We start from the raw sequence: 22,262 nt of genomic DNA on the forward strand, positions 1-22,262 counted from the left end.
CTGCGTGACATTGCAATGACAGATACAGGCCATTGTATATTTTGTCATAACCTACAAAATTGTGCAGGACAGAGTGTAAACTATAAATTGTAATCCATAGTAGCAATACTTCAACATTTGTTAATCAATTGTAACAAATGTACCACATAAGGGATGATGTTGATGTGGGAGAGGGGGAGGGAGTGGGGCATATGGGAATCCCTTCTATTTTTTTATGTAACATTTATGTAATCTATAGCTTCTTTAAAAATAAAAAAAAAAATTTTTTAATGAGGGAGGAATTAAGACATTCCCAGATGAACAAAAGCTGAGGGACTTGATCATTTCTAGACCAGTTCTATAAGAAATGCTAAAGGGAGTTCTGCAGGTTGAAAAGAAAAATACTAGACAATTGCCTGGTGCCACATTAAGAAATAAGATGTCTAGTAAAGACAATGACATGGGTAAATATAAATACCAGTATTCTTGTATTTTTTACTAGTAATTCCATTTTTACTATTTAAAATATCTAAAAGACAAATGCATAAAATGTAATAAGTTGTTTGGGACTCAATGTATAAATATGTAATTTATGACAGGAATTACATGAAGGCTGGGGGATGGAGGGGTCTAGGAACATAGTTTATATATGTTATTGAAGTTGTTAAATTGGTGTCAGGGCAAATGAGATTGTTACGGATGTCGTATGTTAAATTTAAGCTCCATGGTAACCACAGAGAAAATGCACTGAGAATTTTCTGTCACAGACACAGAAATTAGAGTACAGGTTACCAGAGGTGGGAGGCAGCAACAATGGGAAGTTAATGAGTGTAGGGTTTCTGTTTGGAATGAAGGTAAAATTCTGGTAGTGGATGGAGGTGTGAAAATTGCAACATTGTGATTGTGAGTAATCCCACGGAAGGTATATATCCCACTAATGGATATATATTTTTCCACACTTAGAAAAGGAAGGAAGGAGGAAGTGAAAGTACAGAGATAATGATAATTAAATGCAGTATATGCTACTCAATGGGATCTAAGAATGGAGGAATAAAGACTCAAAGATATTATTGGGATATAAGAAAAAATGTAATATAAAGTGTAAGCTTTGTATCGACATTGTTTTTTTGAACTTAATAACTGCACTTAAGATGATTACATAAGTGAATATCCTTTCTGTTTTTTGTTCAAGTACAATATATGCATCTTACTCTCAAATGTTAGAAACTGATATGACAAAATGTTAAAATTGTTGGGTCTGGGTACCAGGGAGAGTTGGGGGTATGGTGGAATTCTGTGTATGGGTTATGTATTATTTTTGCAACTGTCTTGTAAGTTTGAAATATTTCAAAATAAAAAGGTTTTGTTTTTTTTTTAATTGGGTGAAGTGTAATTTATATGACTGACTATTCATTTTGGGGTGCTGGAAAAGTTTTGTTTATGGATGATAGTGATAGCATGATATTGTGAGTGTAATTAACACCTCTGAATTATATATTTGAATTTGGTTAAGGGGAAATTTTAGGTTGTATATGTTACCAGAATAAAAATTCTCCTTCCCCCCATGTCAACTTCACAAGGGCAGGGATTTTTGTTACATTGTTCTGGGCCCAGCACCCCTGGGCCCAAATCAATGCTTGGCATATAAAAGGTGCTTATATCGTTACTGAGTGAATAGCCGGTTTAAGAAATTTTATCTTTTTCATTTCAGCCCTACTTTCCAATTTCTGGGAAATATTTTGGACCTAGATTTTGACATCTTTGATTTTAGCTTTCTTTCTGCTTTTCTTCCTGGGTTGATTTCAGATTGGTTGAACTACGATTGGCATCAGAGTTATTCTTTTTTTTTTTTTTTTTAAGATTTATTTATTTATTTAATTAATTCCCCTCCCCTCCCCTGGTTGTCTGTTTTCTGTGTCTTTTTACTGCGTCTTGTTTTCTTTCGTCCGCTTCTGTTGTCGTCAGCGGCACGGGAAGTGTGGGCGGTGCCATTCCTCGGCAGGCTGCTCCCTCCTTCGTGCTGGGCAGCTCTCCTTATGGGTGCACTCCTTGCGCGTGGGGCTCCCCTACGCGGGGGACACCCCTGTGTAGCACGGCACTCCTTGCGCGCATCAGCACTGCGCATGGCCAGCTCCACACGGGTCAAGGAGGCCCAGGGCTTGAACCGCGGACCTCCCATGTGGTAGACAGACGCCCTAACCACTGGGCCAAAGTCCGTTTCCCATCAGAGTTATTCTTAACTCCTATAATGTTGAGTAAGTATGTCAGAGCCCTATGGCCCCTACACCAGAGACCTCCATCTTGGATACCTAGAGGGAGTTTAAAAATGTTTTCAAATAAAAACAATATAATTCAATAAAAAGGGCTGTTTTGAAAAAATAAAAATAAAAACTTTATAATTCCATGCTTTTAATGTGGCATTTTTTTCTTCATAATCTTCTATAGCCCTCTTGTTTTCACATGGTTGCAGTCATCAAGTACTTTATTTTTGCATTTGCTGTTTTCACTTAACGTATCTTATACCTTTCCCAGTAGTATAACATATTCTAATCATCACTTTAGTGGGTGTATCATATTCCTGTGAGTTGTTTTGTTCTTTGTATTTGCTTAGGATGAATTTCCTGGTAGGGGTTACCAGGTCAGGCTCTTTGGAGTTCTGAGTTCTGTATAGTGTTGACCACTGCAGCACCTACCACCCCAACCCCCACTCCCAGGTGAATGAATTATGATCTCAAGCATGCATGACCACTAAGTTGTGCTCTCACATCTACAAAAGTAGCTCTGTTTTATTTCCCAGATTCCAGATATTGGAAAATGGCTGTGTGCTATTTTGTAGGAGGAAGTTATTGGTTCTTCCCTCAAGTATTTGAGAGTTTTCTTAGATCACTGGGAAGGAGTTGGCAGTGACTGGATTGTCAGCCTTGTGCCCTCTAGGAAAACAAATAATTCATTGTACCATCTCCACACATTCTTTAGGATTCCCTCCCCTTCATCATCATCATCAGCCCCGGGGGGTGGAAGAACCACTCTTGGTGAATGGAGCCTCTTGTTTCCAACAGTCCCAACTCTCAGCCTTTGAGATGCTTTTGATTGGATTCTGGTCTGGTCTAGAAAGGGCCTTCTTGAGAACAGGGACATTTCAAGGCCAGTTTCCATCCACAGAAAGGGTCAGTTAAGCAGCTGTTTATTAAACCTGTACTCTATGAACCATTGTGGAGGCTCTAAATGGAACATGGAACCCAGTCTATACCCCAGAGCAGTACAGCCAAGGGTTCGAGTAGTCAGAAGTAAGGAAGAATGCCATTGAGTTGGGGGATCACATAAAGACGCTTCGTGGAGGAGATAATTCTTAGTCTAAAAAAATTCGTTGGATTTCAGCAAAGAGGAGGCTTTGTTCGGTAAAATGATGTGGGGCAGGGAAATGGTGGTCATATGGATGGAGAGTAGAGGGAAATGTGAGAGTTCGTAGAGGTTGGAGTAATAATATAGAAGGCTTTGTATGGCAGGGTAAGGACACAAATGTCTCATTGTCCCCTCTGTTTACTCTTGTGCCAGAGTATCCTATTCTGACTCTTTTCTGGAGAATCAGGATTAATGAGCCCCTTCTTGAGGCACTGTTTCCTGTGGCTGTTTCAGCATCTCAGACACCATTTTATAAAGTCACTGAGTCTATCCTCATGGGGTCATTTTGCTTCCATTGGATAGTTTTCAGGTATGCTGTTTGGGCTGAAATGACAGAGTGCCTCCTTCCTGTTAATACCACTGTTTCACCTTTTTCAAATCACTGGAGTCCTGTCCCCAACTATACCAAAATATGTGAGTCATGGACATGAAGATATTCATAGGAATGGTATTTATATTATGCTTCCAAATAGCTGAGGAGTGGGGTAAAGTAGGATAATTAGTGCCTCATGAGTAAAAGGCAAAAGGAGCCCAGCCCCATGCTTGAGGTGTGAACAGATGTTTAGGTATTGGTGGGGGGCTGGGGCATTTCAAGTGGACTGTGGAAGCTTGAGGAGGGGCCTGTGCTGGTGTTGCTAATTTGTTCTTGGCAGACATTGTGATTCATCAGCCTGAGGTATAAGGGAATTAATGCAGCCCACCTGGCACCTCCCAACCTTGGTCTTGTTCTTTCTGCCAGGCAGAGGTGGAGGAGACCCTAAAGCGACTTCAGAGCCAGAAGGGAGTACAGGGAATCATCGTGGTGAACACAGAAGGTATGTCCTCCCTCAGCCCAAACAGAGTCACACTTGCTATTTACTAACTCTGTTAAAGTATGTGATCTAATTAAAAGCTTTATATATATATATAAATATTCTCACACTATTAATGGAGTTCTGAATTTTTAAAAAAGGAAGAATTCACTCAGTCCCCTTCCCAGACAGATTATCCTTTCAATATTATAGGCTTTTTCAGTTCTTGTCCAGATGCATTTTCTTATGGTCAGAATCAGAGTTGTTACTCCTTTGCATATGTTTTACACAGTAACTTTTTTTAATATTGCTTCATGTTTTACATAAGCAAAAATTTTAACTGCTATTACAGTATTGATGAGCCATCCCCATTTGCATTATTTCTAATACTCTAGTCAACTTCTTTGTGCCGGTAGCATTTACCCCTTCTTCTGGGGATTATTTTAACAACAGGAAAGTATAGATACTAATATTTCTGAACTGCACTGGATTTGGTGAAGAAGGGAACTAATATCACATTCCTACTCTGTGCCAGACCACATGTTCTTCCATTTATTCCTTTTAAAATGGGTCTTAACAAGGGGTCAGTGAGCTTGAATTTAAATTTAAAAAAAAAAAAACCACTCTTGTGGGAACGTGTTGGTGCAGGTGTGGTATATTTATTAAGTAATACACAGTATAGTGTGGACTTAGTAAGGGGTCCTTGGTTTTCACCTGACTGGCAGAGGGGTCCTTGGAACAAAAAAGGTTAAGAACCCCTGCCTTAAAACATCCATGTTGTATCCATTTTGCAGTGGAGAAAACAGCCTAGAAATTTCATTTATTTGTCCAGACCACCCAGCCAAGTCTGTCTGAGTACAAATTTGTGTTCTTCTATAAGGACCAGAGAGTGGTTTTTTGGTCTGTGGCCCCAGGCCCTTACACTTCAGGCAGCAGTTAAGAATAAGGACTCTGGAATCCAGCATTCCTGAGTGTGGATCCTGATTCTGTTCCTGATTAGGTAGGCGACCTTGAGCAAGTTACTTAAGCCTATAAGTGTGAATATTTCTATGTAACTTAAGAAAAAAATAACTGAGAATGAACCACATAAAACATTTAGCACAGTACATAATACACAGTTAAGCACTCAGTAAAGATTAGTTGGGAAGCAGATGTGGCTCAAGCTATTGAGCTCCCACCTACCACATGGGAGATCCCGGTTTGGTTCCTAGTACCTCCGTGACGAGCAAGGACAGTGAGCTGGCTCATTGGGCAGGTGCAGCAAGCTGATGTAATGGGATGATACAACAAGGAGACAAAAAGAGGAAAGACAATGAGAGACCCAACGGGTCAGGGAGCTGAGGTGACTCAGGCGATTGAGCACTTTTCTCCCACATGGTAAGTCCTGGGTTTGGTTTCCAGTGCCTCCTGGGGAGAAGACGAGCACGTAGCAAACGGGCACAAGACTGGAACTCAGGTGACACAATTGACAGGAAACCTCTCTCCCCATCAGAAGTCTCCAGGATCGAATCCTGGTGAATCCTAGAGGATAGAAAATGAGAAGACAACACAGATAGCAAAAACAGCAGCGTGGGAGAAGGGGAAGGGGGGAAAATAATAAATCTTTGGGGGGGAAAAAAAAAGACAAGAGAGCAGACAGCGAGTGCAAACGGGAAGGGAATGAATTTTTTTAAAAAAAAAAGGTTAGTGCTGCTATTGTCATTATTGTGACATTTCTGATCTCTGAAGCGTTTGGTTACATAAACTCATTTACCTGGTCAGGATCCCCCTTAGGGGTAGGGGAAACCCATATGCTACATGCTTCTAAGCCCACAGTATTTCCCAAATTTATTCATACATTGGAATCATGTGGCTTGCTTAACCATACTGCTATCCAGGCTACTCTAGAAAGCCTGATATATTGACCTAAGGTCAGATCAGGAGATTCTTAGGATCAAGTAAGTTTGGAAAATTCTGCTCCAGGAGGTGGATTCTAATCAAGAGAGGCTGCAGTGAGAGCCACAGTCTCAAGACCCAAAGCAGATCTGTATCCACTGCCAGCCTTTCCCTTTGAGAGACCCAGGGTTGGTATTTTCAGGACTCTGGTCCATAAGCCCAAAACTCAGGGAAGCTGATGTGTCTCAGTGGTTGAGCACCAGCTTCCCACAGAAGAGGTCCTGGGTTCAGTTCCCAGCCACCAGTACCTCAAAAAAAAAAAAAAAAAAAAAATGCCTAGTTAAAATGGGAACTTCTGTTTTATACATTGCCACAAAAAGACAGTTCTCCAATAAATTAGACTTATTGTTAAACAAAATGTGTTTTATAAAAGAAGGGTACATTCGATTAGGTCTAAGAATTGATTGCTTTTGGCTTTTTAGAGCCACTGTGACTCAAAACCTCTCTGGTGGTAGGTTTGGAATGAATATGTCATTAGTCCTGAAGAGGAGTTTTGTGCAATTCAGAGTTTTAGTGTAGAAACTGTTGAGGAAGTTAAAAAGCCACATGCTGGGTCTCCTTGAGAGGGGAAAAAAACTGCCTGAGTAGATTATGCAAAAATAATATAACCCAGTGTGAGTGAGTCTGGAAAGGGGACAGTGTGCTGACACCAGCAGGCTTGGCCACTAAAGGCCAAGAAGGCAAGGACCTTGTCTGATTCACCCTTCTTGGTGCCCTTCTGGCACAGGGTCAGGCACTGGATTCAGGTCAGTGAATTCTAGTTGAACGGACAAATCATAAGTAATTCTGCTTTGAGGAATCTGCTCTAAGAAAGTAATTCCAAAGGGAAAAAAATGAAAATTTTTGCAAGCATGTTAAATGTCATAGCCTTTAGATTTAGAATTGTAATTATTGCTGTAATAATAGCCAACATTACTGAAAATAGTAATACTCTTTTCCAGGCACCATTCTAAATACTTTATATGATTTATTTAGTCCTTACAACAGCCCTGTGACTATAACAGTTGTCCTGCATTGGAACAAAGAGGCCAGGCATTGATAGTCCTTCCTCATCTAGTCATTGTCTACAGGCAGGAAGGGGCATAACCTTAGGAAGGAGCCAAGGTTATGAGAGCTAGCAGCTAGCAGCCCTCCCAGCAGCTGGAGAAGTCTTTCAGTCCTTAGTGGGGTTCTGAACAATTTATCACAGTGTCTACTACAGATGCACAGCTAAACGCTGTGTTCCTGTCCTCCCTTGGAACTAAGTATAACCAGGTGGCTACTTTCTGGCCTATGACATGTAAGAGGAAATTATATTTGCCACTTCCAGTTTTCACCTGAAAAGGAGTGGGCATGTATTTCCCTACACCTACTGCTCTCTTACTGTGGTTGGGTTGCAGATGTGATGGTGAAGCTGAACCAGTCATCTTGAGTCCAGAGATGGGTGTTATGAAACACACACACAGCCATTTGAAGTTGTAACTTAATATCTCCATCTTATAAATAAGAAGCTTAGAAGAGTTTGAGTAACCTATCCAAGATTACCCAGGGCGTAAGTGATAGAGCTGGAGTTTGAGCCTAAATAGTCTAACCCTATAGCCCGTGCGTTTGGCCATTGTCCATTCTGCCCTTGAGTGTCTGGGGCAGGTGAATGGCAGACTAGAATATTAACCCCCACAAATGTCCCAAAGCTGAGTATACAAATCAGACAGGCTTGAGGGTCTTGTCCACATAATGAGATAGGAAGCTTTTAGAAAAGGGTGGGGAAACAGAATCCATTGAAAAGTTGCAAACCTCTCAGGAGCCAGTCTTCCTTCTCCAGATCTCTCCCAGGGAGACCTTTCCAGGCTGTAGTCTTCGTTCTTTTCTCTGAGACTGACTTGTTCTATTCCATCTCTTACCTTGCTCTTACCCTGCCGGGAACGCTGTCTCACCCTCTCTCTACTGATCCAGATGTAACCCACCTTTCAAGGCCTCCTCACATGCTCTTCTTTTAGGAAGCTAGGCCCTTCATAGCAATTAGTCTTCACAGCAACCCATATTACTGACAAGGGAAATCGAGGCTCAGAGAGGGTAAGTAACATGCCCCAGATTATATTGTGCAGAGCCTTCAGTGCCCAAGAAAGGATCTGCTCTCCCAGACCAGGATTAAAGTGATGACATTGTACACCTGCCATGTGCATTGTCTGATTTCTCATTTGGTCCTGTCTGCCCTGTGGGGTAGATATTAATGCTACCCCTAGGACAAGGCACCATGGGGGTGGGAAAACACTTAGATGGGGTAATAAGGATCTTTAATATAATCATCCCTAAATACTAATTTTATTTTTCTGAGGTACTGGGGGCTGGGGATGGAATCTGGGACCTCATATGTGGGAAGCTGGTTCACAACCACTGAGCCTCCCCAAGTTGGACTTCTTTTGTGTGTGTTTGTTTTGCTTGTTATTTTTGTTTTTTCCAGGAGGCACTGGGACCTCCCATGTGGGAGGCATGTGCTCAACCACTTGAGCCACATCTGCTCCCCCTAAATAATTTTAAATTGAAGCTTCCGAAGGGCTCAGAGGTCCTATGGAGCATTTAATCAACCCAAAGCTGGGTTCTGACCATCCCTTCCACATCACCTCTCAGCCTTTGCTTACTTCAAATGGGCAAACATCCCTGCCTGGGGGGTCACTATGTGAAATGTCAATAAGAGACTGGAGTAGGAGTTCTGTGATTGGGATACAAATTAAAAATAAATAGGAAGCCTTTATCCTCATTGCGCCCTGAGAGTAAGATGGGTCACCAGCAGCTCTACTGGAGCCATCTGAAAATTCAGCCAGGGTTCCCGTTTTTGCCTGTCTGCTCAAACTGACATGGTCTGATCCGGAAATACGGTCTCAATATGTGCCTCCATTGTTTCCATCAGTACGCGAAGGATATAGGCTTCATCAGGTTGGACTAATCTTCCTTGAATGGACTATCCAGAGCATCTTCCTGGCTAAAACTATGCTAATTCTTTGTATATAAAATAAAACTGAAAAAAATAAATAAATAGGGAAGGTAGGGGAGGGGATGTGGCTCCCGCAGTTGAGCACCTGCCTCCCACATGGGAGATCCTAGGTTCGGTTTCTAGTGCCTCCTAAATAAAAACACACAACAAGCAATGAATACTAACAACACATTGAATTGTACACTTAAAACGTGTATTATAAGGTTTGTGAACTTATATGTCAATAAAATTATTTAAAATGCCATAATCTTAAATAAATAAAAAAATAGGGGAGCAGGTGCAGCTTATGGTTGAGCACCTACTTCCCATGTGTGAGGTTCCAGGTTTGATCCCCAGTACCGCCTAAAAACAAACCAAAAAACCCAACTCTCATTGGGGAGCAGATATAGCTCAGTGGTTGAGCACCTGCTTCCCATGTATGTGGTCCTGGGTTCAATCCCCAGTACCTCCAAAAAATAAAATAAAATCAACAAATAAACACATACTTAAAAATAATTGTAATATTTATATGGCATTTACCATGCACCAGGCACTGTTCTAAAAGCTTCTCTTGGAGGAGGTGCAGTGTTACTATCCACATTTAACAGATGAGGAAACTGGAATAGAGGTTAGGTAATGTGTGTCCAAGATGACACAGCTGGTAAGTGGCAGAGTCGGGATTCAAACAGTCTCTTTCCACACTCGATATTCTTAACCTCATTAGTAGCCAAAAGGTAAGTAACTGGGGCTAGATTTTCCCTGTGAAAAAGCTTGAGGCAATTGTATGCCAAAAGTGAAGGCACATAGTTTGTGAATACTGATGGATGCTTAGGGAGCTCAGGTGGGATCCTCAGCCCCTGGGGCTGTTTTCTCCAACTGTCGAGTCAAAAAAGACAGCTACTGTCTGAGTTACGCATAGGCTTTTGACTCTTGGAGAAAGAAGCCCTCAAAAGAGATCACCTGGACCAACCACTCCACTTGGGGCAGATAATCAGTGATAGATGCAAGCTGGGGGCCTGCTCTTAGCGCCTTTAAATGCAATGACCACATGGTTTAGTTAGGGTCTGACAGAGCTAGGGAGCATGCTCTGCTTAGCTCTGGGATAGCCAAGCCTCTAACAACTTGGAATGCAACATTCTAACCAAGGACATGCCACCTCCACTTTGTTGCCCTTGGTGACTTTTATTCTGCTCTATTTAAATAGGTTCTGTTAAGAATTCTGCCTTTCCAAAATGAGGCCTAGAATGTCAGCACATATACACAGTGATTCTCAAAAAACCTTGATAAATTAGAGCTGAATGACTATACTGTCTAGAGAACTGGGGGAGTCCCTGGACATGGGCTTAATCTTTTGGAATATCTCCATGGATGTGCCTGTAAAGGTGACAGCTTTCCTTGACCATCCCATCCCAGATGATTGTTCCTGCCTCTAACCCATGACAGCCTCTTCCAGACACTTACCAGTCATCTGCCCCTGCCTCTGACAACTCCGTCTTGACCAAATTCAGATGGTTCTTTGTAATAAAAGTGAACTTAAACAACCTTTCCAAAAGTGTTAAGTTCTATTTATAGCTCTCAAGACCTCCTGCCATCCCCTGCTGCTACCCACACATGGCAAAATAAAAATTCAAATGTGTAAGCTCTGTGAGGATGGTCTCTGGTATTCACTACTATATAGTGGGTAGGCTCTTATTAGCACCTCGAACAATGATAGCACATAGATGGTACTTAATTAATACCTGTTAAAAAATGTTTAATGAGAAAAAAATTTTTAATATATTTTAATGTTGACTGAAGCTGCTGGGAGTGGTGGGAGGACCTTGACTGTACAGCCTGACCAGTCCTGAGCCCAACATCAGACATCATGCCTTGTTGGTGACAGTTCATTTCTCTGTGGTCTACACTTTCCCCATTTGTAAAGGCAGTGGCTTGGATTAGGTGGCCTAATCATAAGATCATCTTTGAGGTCTCCTGTGAATCTGGAATTGATCTCTTGGCTTTGAAATTCTCCCTGGTTTTGGTCCCTATCCCTACCTCCATATTTTCTATTTTTAGAATGAGCCAACAAATGGTTTCTTATTTCCTTTATATATACCTTCTTACTTGGTATAATGTGATCAAACTCATACCAGTATTTGAACTACTGAAAGTAGACCCTTATGACCATACATTTATCATCAGCAGTAAATGCTTATTGCCATCTCCAAGGACACTGGCGAGCAAAACAGACCTAAACTTGACCCTCAGAGAGCTTAGTCTGGTGAGGGAAGGACATAATGATCACTTCCATAAAGGTGTGATTTCAAACTGGTAACTGCTGTGGAGAAAAACTGTGGGGCTGGGATGGAGGGAGGGCAGTAGTATTGACCACATCTGGGGGTAGGTGGGACCATCAGAATGTAGAGACCCGAGGGGCCAGTGGGAACCAATGAGTGAATAGAGGAGAGAATAAAAGTTCCAGGCAGAGGGACCTGAAAGAAGGTGGCTTGTGGTATGTAACACAAGGTCAAGGTGTTTGATCACCAAAACCTTATCAGGGTTTGAGACTGCTAAGTCTCTTACTCTTGGAATCCAAAGTTTAGCTAAGGGGAGAGTTCCGTGGCAGGCAGCAGGAACCGTCAGCCCAGGGCTTTTATCGAGGCTCCGGTCCTGGCCCTCAGTTTGTGGACTCATGTTAGCAAGACCCTTTCAGGTTTAAGGAACAGACATCCCCTCAGTTTATCTGGGGAATGGGATTTATTGTATAGGTGATATTGATACACTAATATTAGGTGTGTACTCTTTGCTAAACACCCATACATGAATTAAGCCATATTCAGTCCTCACAGCAGCACTTTGAAACATAGATTTTTTTTTTATCTAGTTGCATCATTGTCTTTTTGGTATGTTGCTTTGCTGTGCAGAGGCCTTCGTCTCTCCACACCACACAAGTTTGGGATATCTTTTTTCTTTTTTACCAGGAGGTCCCAGGGATCGAACCCAGGTCCTCCATATAGTAAATAGGAGCTCAGTTGCTTGAGCCACAGCCACTTCCCACACAGGTATTATTTTATCTTTCTTTACAGATGAGAAGCTAGAGGCTTAGTTTAGGCCTAATCCACGTGGCAGTTAAGTAAGTAGATAAGCCCAGATCATCAGATTTCAGAGCTCCTGTTCATTAACCATCACCCCAGTTGTGGATAGATGATAATGGACACACCATTCATACTGCCATTCTCAGGGAGGTGCAGCCATACAGCACACCCTGACAGGGTCCTGGTATGCACACTGTTGCCATCCAGGACCCATCAGCAGCACTGGTGACCTGGTCATCTTATCGCATAAAGGCAAGTAACCACTACAACCCATTCCAATAGCTTCAGTTGCCTCTCTAATGACTCAGCTGCTTCCTTCATCACCATTTTCTCCACTTCTACCCAATTTTGTGTTCCTCGTGCCCTAAAAAGACAACGTTGGGCCAATTTCTTGCCATTCAGTGGGTAGGCCTGAGGATGACTGCTTTTGCTGATCCCTACCCAGTCTGGTCAGTGGGCAAGATCCTGAGCCCCAAACCTGGCCACTTATATGCAAAGAGCCATGCGTGCCATGTTCTTCACAAGTGAATATCAGTTGTGGGCTCTTGGGACATCATGGATGGAGCCTTCTGCTGATGTTTCACAGCCAATTCACAGGCAGCTATGACCCAATTGTGGTTTGAGGTAGCTCAAATTAAGCTACATTCCTCTTCTCTATGACAGACACTGTCCATAGAGGGATGTTTAATGGTTCATCTCAAAACAGTTATCCTTAAAACAGAAAAAGATTGATGCACAATGGTGTTCATTGCATAATTAATTATAATAATAGTTTAAAAATCCAGCCTAAATACCCAAAAATAGGGAAATGATTAATTCTGTGGGATGTCCACTTAGTGGGCTCTTTGAAACTGGTAGTAGTGCTGCTTACAAGAGGTTTATATAAACATAGACACACTTTAAGTTTGAGACATGATCATATCTGCACAGTGTGTTTATACTTGGGCCCTAAGCCTCCTTGAGAAGGCCCTAGACCAAAACACTAATGATGGTTATGTTCCTGGCACAAGCTGACCTTATTTCTTCTTCCTACTTTTCAGTATTTGCATATTGGTAAGAGCTTTCCTCCTGGTCAGGTTGACAATGTTATAAAAATGATCATCTTTTCTTTTATTGCTAGAAACCAGTCAAGGCAGCACAGCCCTATGAAAAGAACCCAGCAGGAGCCAGTAGACCTAAAATTGAATCCTGGCCCCACTGCTTATCTGTCATGTGACGTTAGGCAGGTCCCTACCGCTCAGAGCTTCCATTGCTCTGTAAACAACAGTGGTGATTTTAGTAAATGAAGATGATGATGATGCCAACCTCAGAGTAGTTTTGGAGTCTGGTGCTGATATGCCTCAAGTGCTCAGTTCTGTACCTTTGCCCTCACAAGCCCTCCATAAATAGTGGTGATGTGGAAGCAGATGTGGCTCAAGAGATTGAGCTCCCACCTACTACATGGTAGGTCCCAACTTCAGTTCGCAGTGCCTCTTGGAGAAGATGAGCAGGCAGAGAGAGCACACAGTGAATAGGCACAGAACAGGCAGCAAGCGCAAAACAATGAAGGAGGGGGGATAAATAAATAAAAATAAAACTTAAAAAAAAAAATAGTGGTGATGCTTACTACTGCCAATCTGATACCACAGTATTAGGTAGGAACCTATCAGCATTACCACTCAATTTCTATTTGCTCTCCCCTCAGGCATTCCCATCAAGAGCACCATGGATAATTCCACCACCACACAGTACACCAACCTCATGCACAACTTCATCTTGAAGGCACGGAGTACCGTGCGTGAAATTGACCCCCAGAATGACCTCACCTTCCTTCGCATTCGCTCCAAGAAAAATGAAATTATGGTTGCTCCAGGTAAGGAGTCTTCCACATCTCCACTTAGGAACAGACCCTCACAGCAAATTCTCTGTGGCTAATCCGGAACACTTAGAACATTAGTATCCCTGGAGGTTCCACAGAAAGGCCTGAAGAGTTGAAGATAGAGAGTTGGTTGCCTCGCTGCCTAGCCGGTCTCCAGCTGCATTCCCCAACAAACCCTCACTCACTCATAGTGACTCTAGGCCTGACCCTGTCCTGGGTTCTAGACCACAAAAGGGAATCATGGTCTTGTGGGGGGAGATAGACTTACAAGCTTAACATAGTGTAACCCTTGCCTTAATGAAGGAAATTTGTAGAACTCTTGGGAACATAGAGGAGGGGGGTGATTAGGTCTGTCTGGGTCAGTCAGCAAAGGTTTCCTAGAGGAGGTAACATTTGAGCTAAGTCGTAAAGGAACAAGAAAGAGTAAAAGAAAGGCAGAGGGATAGAAAAGCTATTTTTAGAAGGGAAAAAAAATCGTTGTTGCCAAATCAAGGTGCAGTTGTTTTATTCTTGGAAAATTTTTAGTATGTCCACTTAGAAAATACAGCCCTCTCTCTCAGCCCTATACAGCCAGATTTTCCTCAGCATTGAAACCCATTGCTGTTTTCATTTTAAGTAAAGTGTTTGGCTTGTCTTTGGGGGTGCCGTAAGGTACAAACCATACCTGTCTTTAGGCTTAGGATAGTTCTCAGGGTGATGAGATGCTTACCCTGGGAGGAGCCCACAAGGAGCGGAACCATGGGAGGGAGCATCAGGGGCCACCCTCTTGCCCTGCTTCACCTCACTTTCACCCAGTGCAGTGGCACCAGTGCTCCTGTTGGGTCCTAGGTAGCAACAGTGTGCACTGCCATGTGAGTGAGTTATATGATGATGCAGTTAGTCTACAGTGCAGCTTTTCAGGGCATCAGATTGTGTGTAGGAGTGTGAGGAAGACACATGGGCCCATTGAAAAGGGTTATCAGACACCAAATTCAGCTGTGTGAATGTGATCCTGTGTGTTTAGGGACTGGATGAAGAGCAGCAGGGAGAGACTAGGGACATTGATTGCCCCTGTGCTTGGCAACACAGATGGTGGGGAGAATGACTGCAGAGTTCTGAGAAGAATTTGATGGGAGAATATCAGCCACTCCCAACAGCAGAGCAACATGGGTTCTGTTTCCAGGCCTGCTTGGGCCCAGGCTGTCTGCTTGGACAGATGTGAGAGAGAGGAGCACAGAGTCAGTGACAGGGCCCATGGTCTCCCTGCATCACTTTGCTGGAGGAGTGGAAACCAAGTAGAGAAGAATAGAAGGATAACTTCATAATCATTTGTTCCAAATCGTTTTTCAATTTAATCATTGGCTAGTGCACCTCAAGCCAGTAGATGATGAGGTTTCTGATTTGATCAGTGGAAAAAAGACTGCAGGAGGCTCAAAATCTGTTTTCTTGGCTTTACCTCTTATAAGCATGACCTTGGGCAAGTCACACAACACCTTGGAACCTTTCTTTGCACATCTGTAAAATGCCAAATAGGAATTGTGCTTCTCTTGTCCCTGAAATGCCCCATCTGATTGAATGCTGGCACAGGGTGAGCAGAAAGGCCTAAGATCACATTTGAACTCAGATCCCTCCCAAGGCTTCATCCTGTATGTCAGAGCAGGCCTTTTGTTTCCCAGTGCCCATGTGGGAATCGTGATCTCCATGGTGTCAAACATACCATCCACCAGCCATGACTCTTGGCTGAAAGTTTCTGAGACTCTCTTTGGAACTGCAGAGTCATCTGAAAGCTCCTGGCCATCCATTTTTCAGTTCAGCAGCAAAGGCATCTCCAACTTAGCCTTGAGACCCATAGGGCATTCGAAGCCTATGAGTGTGGTTGGTGCATGAGACCAGGAGATTGGAAACTCCTGAGTTAGAGGTTCTTCTTGGGGTTCATAGGCCCAGAGGTCCCCATCTTTGTCAGTGGAAGTGAATATGAAGTGGCCAGACCCTTACCTTGATAAAATGCTGATGGCTACAGAGAATGTGTACTCACTCTCTCTCCTTCTCTGCCTTGCCGCTGCCCCCCTCATCCTCACAGCCTCCCCCACCCAACACACACACACACACACATCCTGTTATGCTTGAGGGTTGTATGCCTTAAAAGCAAAGAATAAGTGTTTCTCTGAACACCCTCACCCCTGTGCTCCCAACCACACTGCTGCCTCTCCGAGCCTGAGAAAGCCAGCCTCCTTTCCCTGAGGGCCTCACACAAGTCATCCTAGGACAGACACTCCCTTCCATCCTTTTCACTTGGCTCACTAGCCTGCTTATTCCATCTGATCCATGACTAAGTGCTACTTCCTCAGAGAAGCACCCCCTATCACCACTCCCTAGTCCCAGTCAGTATTAGGTAGTGCCTCACTGGTCATACTTTCTCCAGGAAGCCTGTCTTTTCCATGGTCACAAATTTGGAATTCTACATGGATGTATTTGCTTGTTTTGTTTTGTTTTTTAAGTCTGTTTTCCTCCTCTAGAAAGTAAGTTCCATTGAGGGCAGGGCAGAGCTTGGCACACAGAAGGTGTTTAACACATATTTGTTGAATAAATAAATGACTTCCTAAGTCACCCTCCATTTCTGATACCCCACAGTAGTGGGGATGGGAGTCAGGGACGTTAATGGTGCATGGTATTTAGGATGAAACCAGTGATTTGATACTTGAGTACACTCACTTTGATGTGTCCAAATGAAAATATTGGGCTTTAGTGCCAGCATTCTCATGGGTAGGAGCTACTGATCAGAGCCTCTGAGGCCCTAGGGTTAGGTTGCCTTAGGATTCCAGAGAGCAGATTTCATCTAGCAGAGCCTCAGTATGTTCACTTGTAAAGTGGGAAAACACCAGTACATGCCTCTTGGAATCCCAATGGTTTGAGGCTTCCTTGAGGTAGGATAAGAGAAGCAGACACATGGCAGCCTTGCTAAATGTTTGAGGTTTTGATTATTAAGTGGGCAGAGCTGGACCATCCTGCTTCTGTCTTCTGTAAAATGAGAGGTGGTCATGCTCACCTCTGAGGTCCCCCTCTGGCTTAAACTTCCTATGAGTTCATGTCTTCCTTCTTGCTGGGCTAGATCCCCAAAGCTGAAATCCAGGCAGCTTTGGCCCTGGCCCCCTTTGACTGGAGCTGTGGAAATCTTCTTGTCTCGAATGCTCTGAAAATTCACCATCTGAGCTGAAAGAAACTGCCATTAATCTCAACCAGTGAGGTTTGGTTTGGAATGCCATCTTCATCATTAACTAACTGGATGACCTTAGGCTGGTGCTTCTCCCAATACCAACACCTGGGACCTTGTTAGAAATGTAAGAAATGCAAATGTTCAACACAGAATCAGCTGCTCTGAGGGTGGGCCTAGCAATGTAAATTGTAACAAGTCCTGCAGGAATTTGGGCTGCTGCTCAATTTGGGAACCACTGCCTCAGGCAATTCATGTAAGCTCTGATCCTGAGTTTCCCAGCACACGTGTTGTGTTGTGTTCTGTTGTTGTGTTGTTGTGAGGTTTCCAGGAGAGGATGCCTGCACAATGACTGCTGCAGGGAAGCCCTAAGGAAATGTTGTCATTTTGAGAGACTGCTTTCCAGAAAGCCACAGTGGCTGTAGCCCCCACAGGAAACTATCTTCTGTTCTTCCAGCAATTGGAAGGAGGCTAGATGTTGAGTTTTTTATCATGCCCCACCCTCTCAATTTTATGTTTAGTGATATCCTGGTTTATTCATTTTCTATTGTATTTTCTCATTTCACATTTAATGATTTGTTCTTTTTCATTTTTCTCTTTTGCAGACAAAGACTATTTCCTGATTGTGATTCAGAATCCAACCGAATAAGCCACTCTCTTGGATCCCTGAGATATTCCTTAACTTAATGTCCCGCAAAAATAATAGTGTTAATCGTGCCCAGCCAACCAGTGTGTGGAAATCACCTTAGAGCCCACTTGCCCCACCTAGTGGCCAAGGGTGGCCTAGAAACTCGGCCCACCCTGCCAAAGGACTCCTTGAGGCCCATCTTTCTGATCACTTTGGAGCTTGGACAAGAGCTTATGAGAAGCCCATACCCAGCTTTCTTCTGACCTTCGGTTTACTTTGTTGCCTTTGGAAAAGGCTTTTTCTTTAACTAAAAATAATCAAAATGCTTACTCTGCTGTTGTGTCTTTAAACACTAGGTTGAAAAGGCCGTGCTCTTCATGGGAATTATGAGGTCTGGTCACCTGCTGCCTCCTCCAGTCCCTGGCAATGGCTCACCGTGTTCACAGCCTGAGGAGCCTGCTCCCTGTTGAGCCTGTGGCCACACTCCCTGAGCTTAGCCTGGTATATAATTGGTTCCCTTATTTCTGGGCCTCTAGTCCCTAAACACTGCTTTTATCATATTCCACTCCTGCCAATGCTTCAAAAGAAAGGAAGGGAATGGTATTTATTGGGCACCCAGAATGTAAAAGGTGTTTCTGTTTTACTTTTTTTTTTTAAAGAGAAATTGTGGGTTTACAGACAGTCATGCATAAAATACAGGATTCCCATATACCACCCCACCACCAACAGCTTGCATTGGTGGAGAATTTGTTACAATTGAGGATAGCACATTTTTATACTTGTACTGTTAATTAAAGTCCGTGGTTTAACTTAGGGTTCCCTGTTTGTATAGTGGAGTTCCATGGATTTTTTTTATTATTATTCTGTTGCCATATATACAACCTAACTTTTCCCTTTTAATCATATTCAGATATATATTTCAGTGTCAGGTGTTTGTGTTTTAATATAGCTCAGCACCCTGCAGTTCCCTCCACAGATCATTCCCTCTGCATCCATCTTAAAGATGAGACTGGGGCATAGAGAATGATTTGCCCAGGGTCTCACAGCCAGAAATACAGGTCTCATACTCAGAGAGCTCTACTCTTTCCCCTGTACCTTCCCAGGAAATCCTGGATAGTCCATTTTCCCAGCTAGAGCTCATCCTGGGTCAGTGTCCATCTTCCCTTAGATGTACTTGGGCAAAGATCCTTGGGGTTCACAAAACATACCTGCCACACAGTGAGGGTCTAGGCACCCACTGTCCCCCTCCCTTCCCAAAATCACGTGTTTATTATTTATTTGGTTTTTCTTTTTGCCTTTTATTTCTTGTTAAACAGAAAAAAAGATTCAAAACTGTATGGCAGAAACCTTGAATTCCCCCTTCATTGTCCTTCTCATTTATTCACATTCTCTATGGCACAAGTTCTTCCATCTAGCAAAATTACTTTTCTGATTTTTCCAGTGAAGCTTCCTTAATGGTATCAGGGAAGTAAAACATGTACCTCTAAGAATCTAAGGGTATGTTTATAAAGCTGGGCAAATGTTTTTAATGAAAGAGAAAGGAATTGTCCTCTCTATAATAGATCCATGTTTGTCTTAATATAAAAATCCTCTCAAATAATTTTTCCAAAATCTTCAAGTAAAATTGATTCTCTGAGAAAGCACCACAAATTTGCCCTGACTTTATACCCAGGAAGTACATCCAGAGGAGGAGGACTGGAGCAAAATGGTTCAAGGCCAGAGTTAATTGTCTTTTAATTAGCCCAGAGTTAATGTCTTAGAGTAAAGTGAGGTTTGGCCATCCATGTCTTCCCTTTGTTCTTATGGTTTGAGACCAGAATCCTAGCCTGAGGTTCCCCTGTCCTGCCTTGAGTTTTTCCAAGAAGGATAATGGGGAGAGAAGGTCTGATGAAAGTAAAGTTACCTTGGGAGGCTAGGCCAGGCTCCAAGAATATAACAAAACCAGAGAGGGCAAGCCTTATCCCAGAGGAGAGGAGGTGATTTGACTCCAGGGGAAGAGCTGGAACAGTGTGGGTCCTATCCTGTTTTTGCTTTAATCCCCCTGTTGGACCATCTTCGCCTTAAATGTTGTCCGTACTAAAACTCTTCCATCGTTGATTCTGGAAAAGAGTTTACTCTTGGCCTGGCTTTGGGGAAAACTGGACGACTCCTGAAATAAAGATGTTCCACCTCTGAGTTAACCTGTGAAATGGGATTCTAACTTTGGAAGGTTTCACACAGGAGCCTGCCTTAGATGGGATTTGGGTTTGTGATGTGGCATGTATAAGTCCTAGTGTTTCCATACCTAAAAGTAATGAGTGTATGGGAATATAGTACCTCAGGGTTAGAAACTGACAACTGTCCTGGGGAGAGGGGAAGGATGTGGTTTCTGGGTGTGTTAGCCAAAGGGGTGCTGATACAAAGTACCAGAAATCTGTTGGGTTTTATAAAGTATTTATTTGGGGTAGAATCTCAAAGCTACCAGGCCCTTAAGAGTCCAACTAAAGGTGCCATAAGAGGTACTTCCTTACCCTTATCATTTGCCAGGTGTTGGGCAAGATGGCAGGTTATGTCTGCAGGGGGTTCAGACTTCCTCTTCCTCTTGAGGCTCTGTGGTCCCAGCTTCTTCCAATCTCAGCTGTAGTCTGAGATAAGTCTCATCTCTCCAGACTCGGCTAGCTGCAGCTGCAGGCTCTCAGGCTCATTCTCTTCCTGGGGCCTCTGCTGTGTCTATGGAGCTGTCTCTATTCCTCTGTGTTCTGAGTATTTACTTCCCGGGGTTCCAGTATCAAAACTCCAACTCTTTACTCTGCCATGTCATTTTCTCTGTGAGTCCCCACCCACCATGGGGGGCGAGGACTCAACATCCTACTGATGTGGCTGAATCAAAACCCTAATCATAATTTAATCAAGTAAAAGTAAAACCCCTGAATGTAATACAATCTAATATGCCCAGAGGAACAGAATTATTTACAAACATAATCCAATATCTATTTTTGGAATTCATAAATAATATCAAACTGCTACACTGGGTTTGAGAAATTCGTTTGCCAAAATAATCCAGGTATGGCCATCCTCAGCATTTTTTTTATCCCCCCACCCCCACCCTGCGGCTTGCTTGTCTGCTCTCTCTGTCCATTTGCTGAGCACTCTTCTGTGTTTTTTTGTCTCCCCTTTAGTTGTGTCACCTTGCTAAGTCAGCTTTCCACAGTACTTGGGGGCCAGTGTCTCTCCACAGCACGCGGGCAAGCCTGCCTCAGCATTTTATTAAAAATTTCAAACATAAAAAAGTGAAAATGTATATGCTACACCTAAACTCAAAATTAACATTTTGCTATATTTATCATATATCCATTCATCCATCTTATTTTTTGATGTATCCCAAAGTACTTGCAGACAGCAGTACTTATGCAGAAACACTAAAGCATGTATATCATTTAACTTAATTTTTTTTACTTTTTGGGAGGTTATTAAAATTTACATACAGTGAAATGCACAGATCTTTTTTTTAAAGATTTATTTTTTATTTTTCTCCCCTTTCACCCCATCCCCACCCCCTGTTGTTTGCTCTCTCTGTCCACTCACTGTGTGTTCTTCTGTGTCTGCTTGCATTCTTGTCAGCAGCACCGGGAATCTATGTCTCTTTGTTGTGTCATCTTGCTGCATCAGCTCTCCGTGTGTGTGGTGCCACTCCTGGGCAGGCTGCACTTTTTTCACACGGGGTGGCTCTCTTTGGGGTGCGCCCCTTGCACATGGGGCTCCCCTACATGGGACACCCCCGCGTGGCACGGCACTCCTTGCGCACATCAACCTGCACATGGGCCAGCTCACCACACAGGTCAGGAGTTCCTGGGTTTGAACCCTGGACCTCCTACATGATAGGCGGGCGCTCTATCAATTGAGGCAAATCCACTTCCCATGCACAGATCTTCAGTGTACCATTTGATGATTTTTGACAAATGGTTACACCTGTGCAACCTACCTCTTTGAAGACAGCATTACCCCAGGAAGCTTATGCTTTTTTCCAGGCAAACCTCTACCACCATGCCCCACAGGCAGACTATGTTCTGATTTTCTTCCAGTGTGATTTCTCTCCCAAGAAGGTGAAACTCAGCTGGGGTCCCTGAGCAGAAACTGAGGTGCTGGCAGCTCAGGAAGTGCTTCTCAGGAAATAACACTGCAGCTGCCATCCCCTCCATCCGGCCATTCATCTGTCCACCCCAGTACTTGCCACGGGTCCTTGGAAGTCTGGTGTCTTATATGAGCTGGCATTGCCTTTGCTCTAAAAATGTATTCTGAAAACACTCCAGGGAAGCGGATGTGGATCAACTGATAAAAACACTCCAGAGGTTATAGATTTTCCCCCTTTTCATGTTTGACTCTCAAACCAGCTGCACTTTTGTACATTTTAAATTGAGAATCCTAAACACACTTTCCACACCAAATTCAGGTTCTGGTTTGACTGTTTACTAAATG

At 43.1% G+C, this 22,262-nt stretch overlaps 1 protein-coding gene and 1 non-coding gene across 2 annotated transcripts in view; both read left to right on the forward strand.

Moving 5' to 3' along the window:
* Positions 1-18,136, forward strand: part of DYNLRB1 (dynein light chain roadblock-type 1) — a 23,332-nt gene extending 5,196 nt beyond the window's left edge. The window contains exons 2-4 of the mRNA XM_004454809.4: positions 4,121-4,196; positions 13,816-13,983; positions 17,785-18,136. Coding sequence (XP_004454866.1) covers positions 4,121-4,196; positions 13,816-13,983; positions 17,785-17,828 — 288 coding nt within the window. The 3' untranslated portion in view covers positions 17,829-18,136. The remainder of the gene's footprint in view (positions 1-4,120; positions 4,197-13,815; positions 13,984-17,784) is intronic.
* Positions 9,455-9,529, forward strand: TRNAG-CCC (transfer RNA glycine (anticodon CCC)). Its single transcript has one exon. It is a non-coding gene; the product is annotated as a tRNA-Gly (tRNA).
* Positions 18,137-22,262: the final 4,126 nt, after the last annotated feature.

The sequence above is a fragment of the Dasypus novemcinctus genome, chromosome 24, assembly GCF_030445035.2.
Source record: "Dasypus novemcinctus isolate mDasNov1 chromosome 24, mDasNov1.1.hap2, whole genome shotgun sequence".
Classification (NCBI taxonomy): Eukaryota; Metazoa; Chordata; class Mammalia; order Cingulata; family Dasypodidae; genus Dasypus; species Dasypus novemcinctus.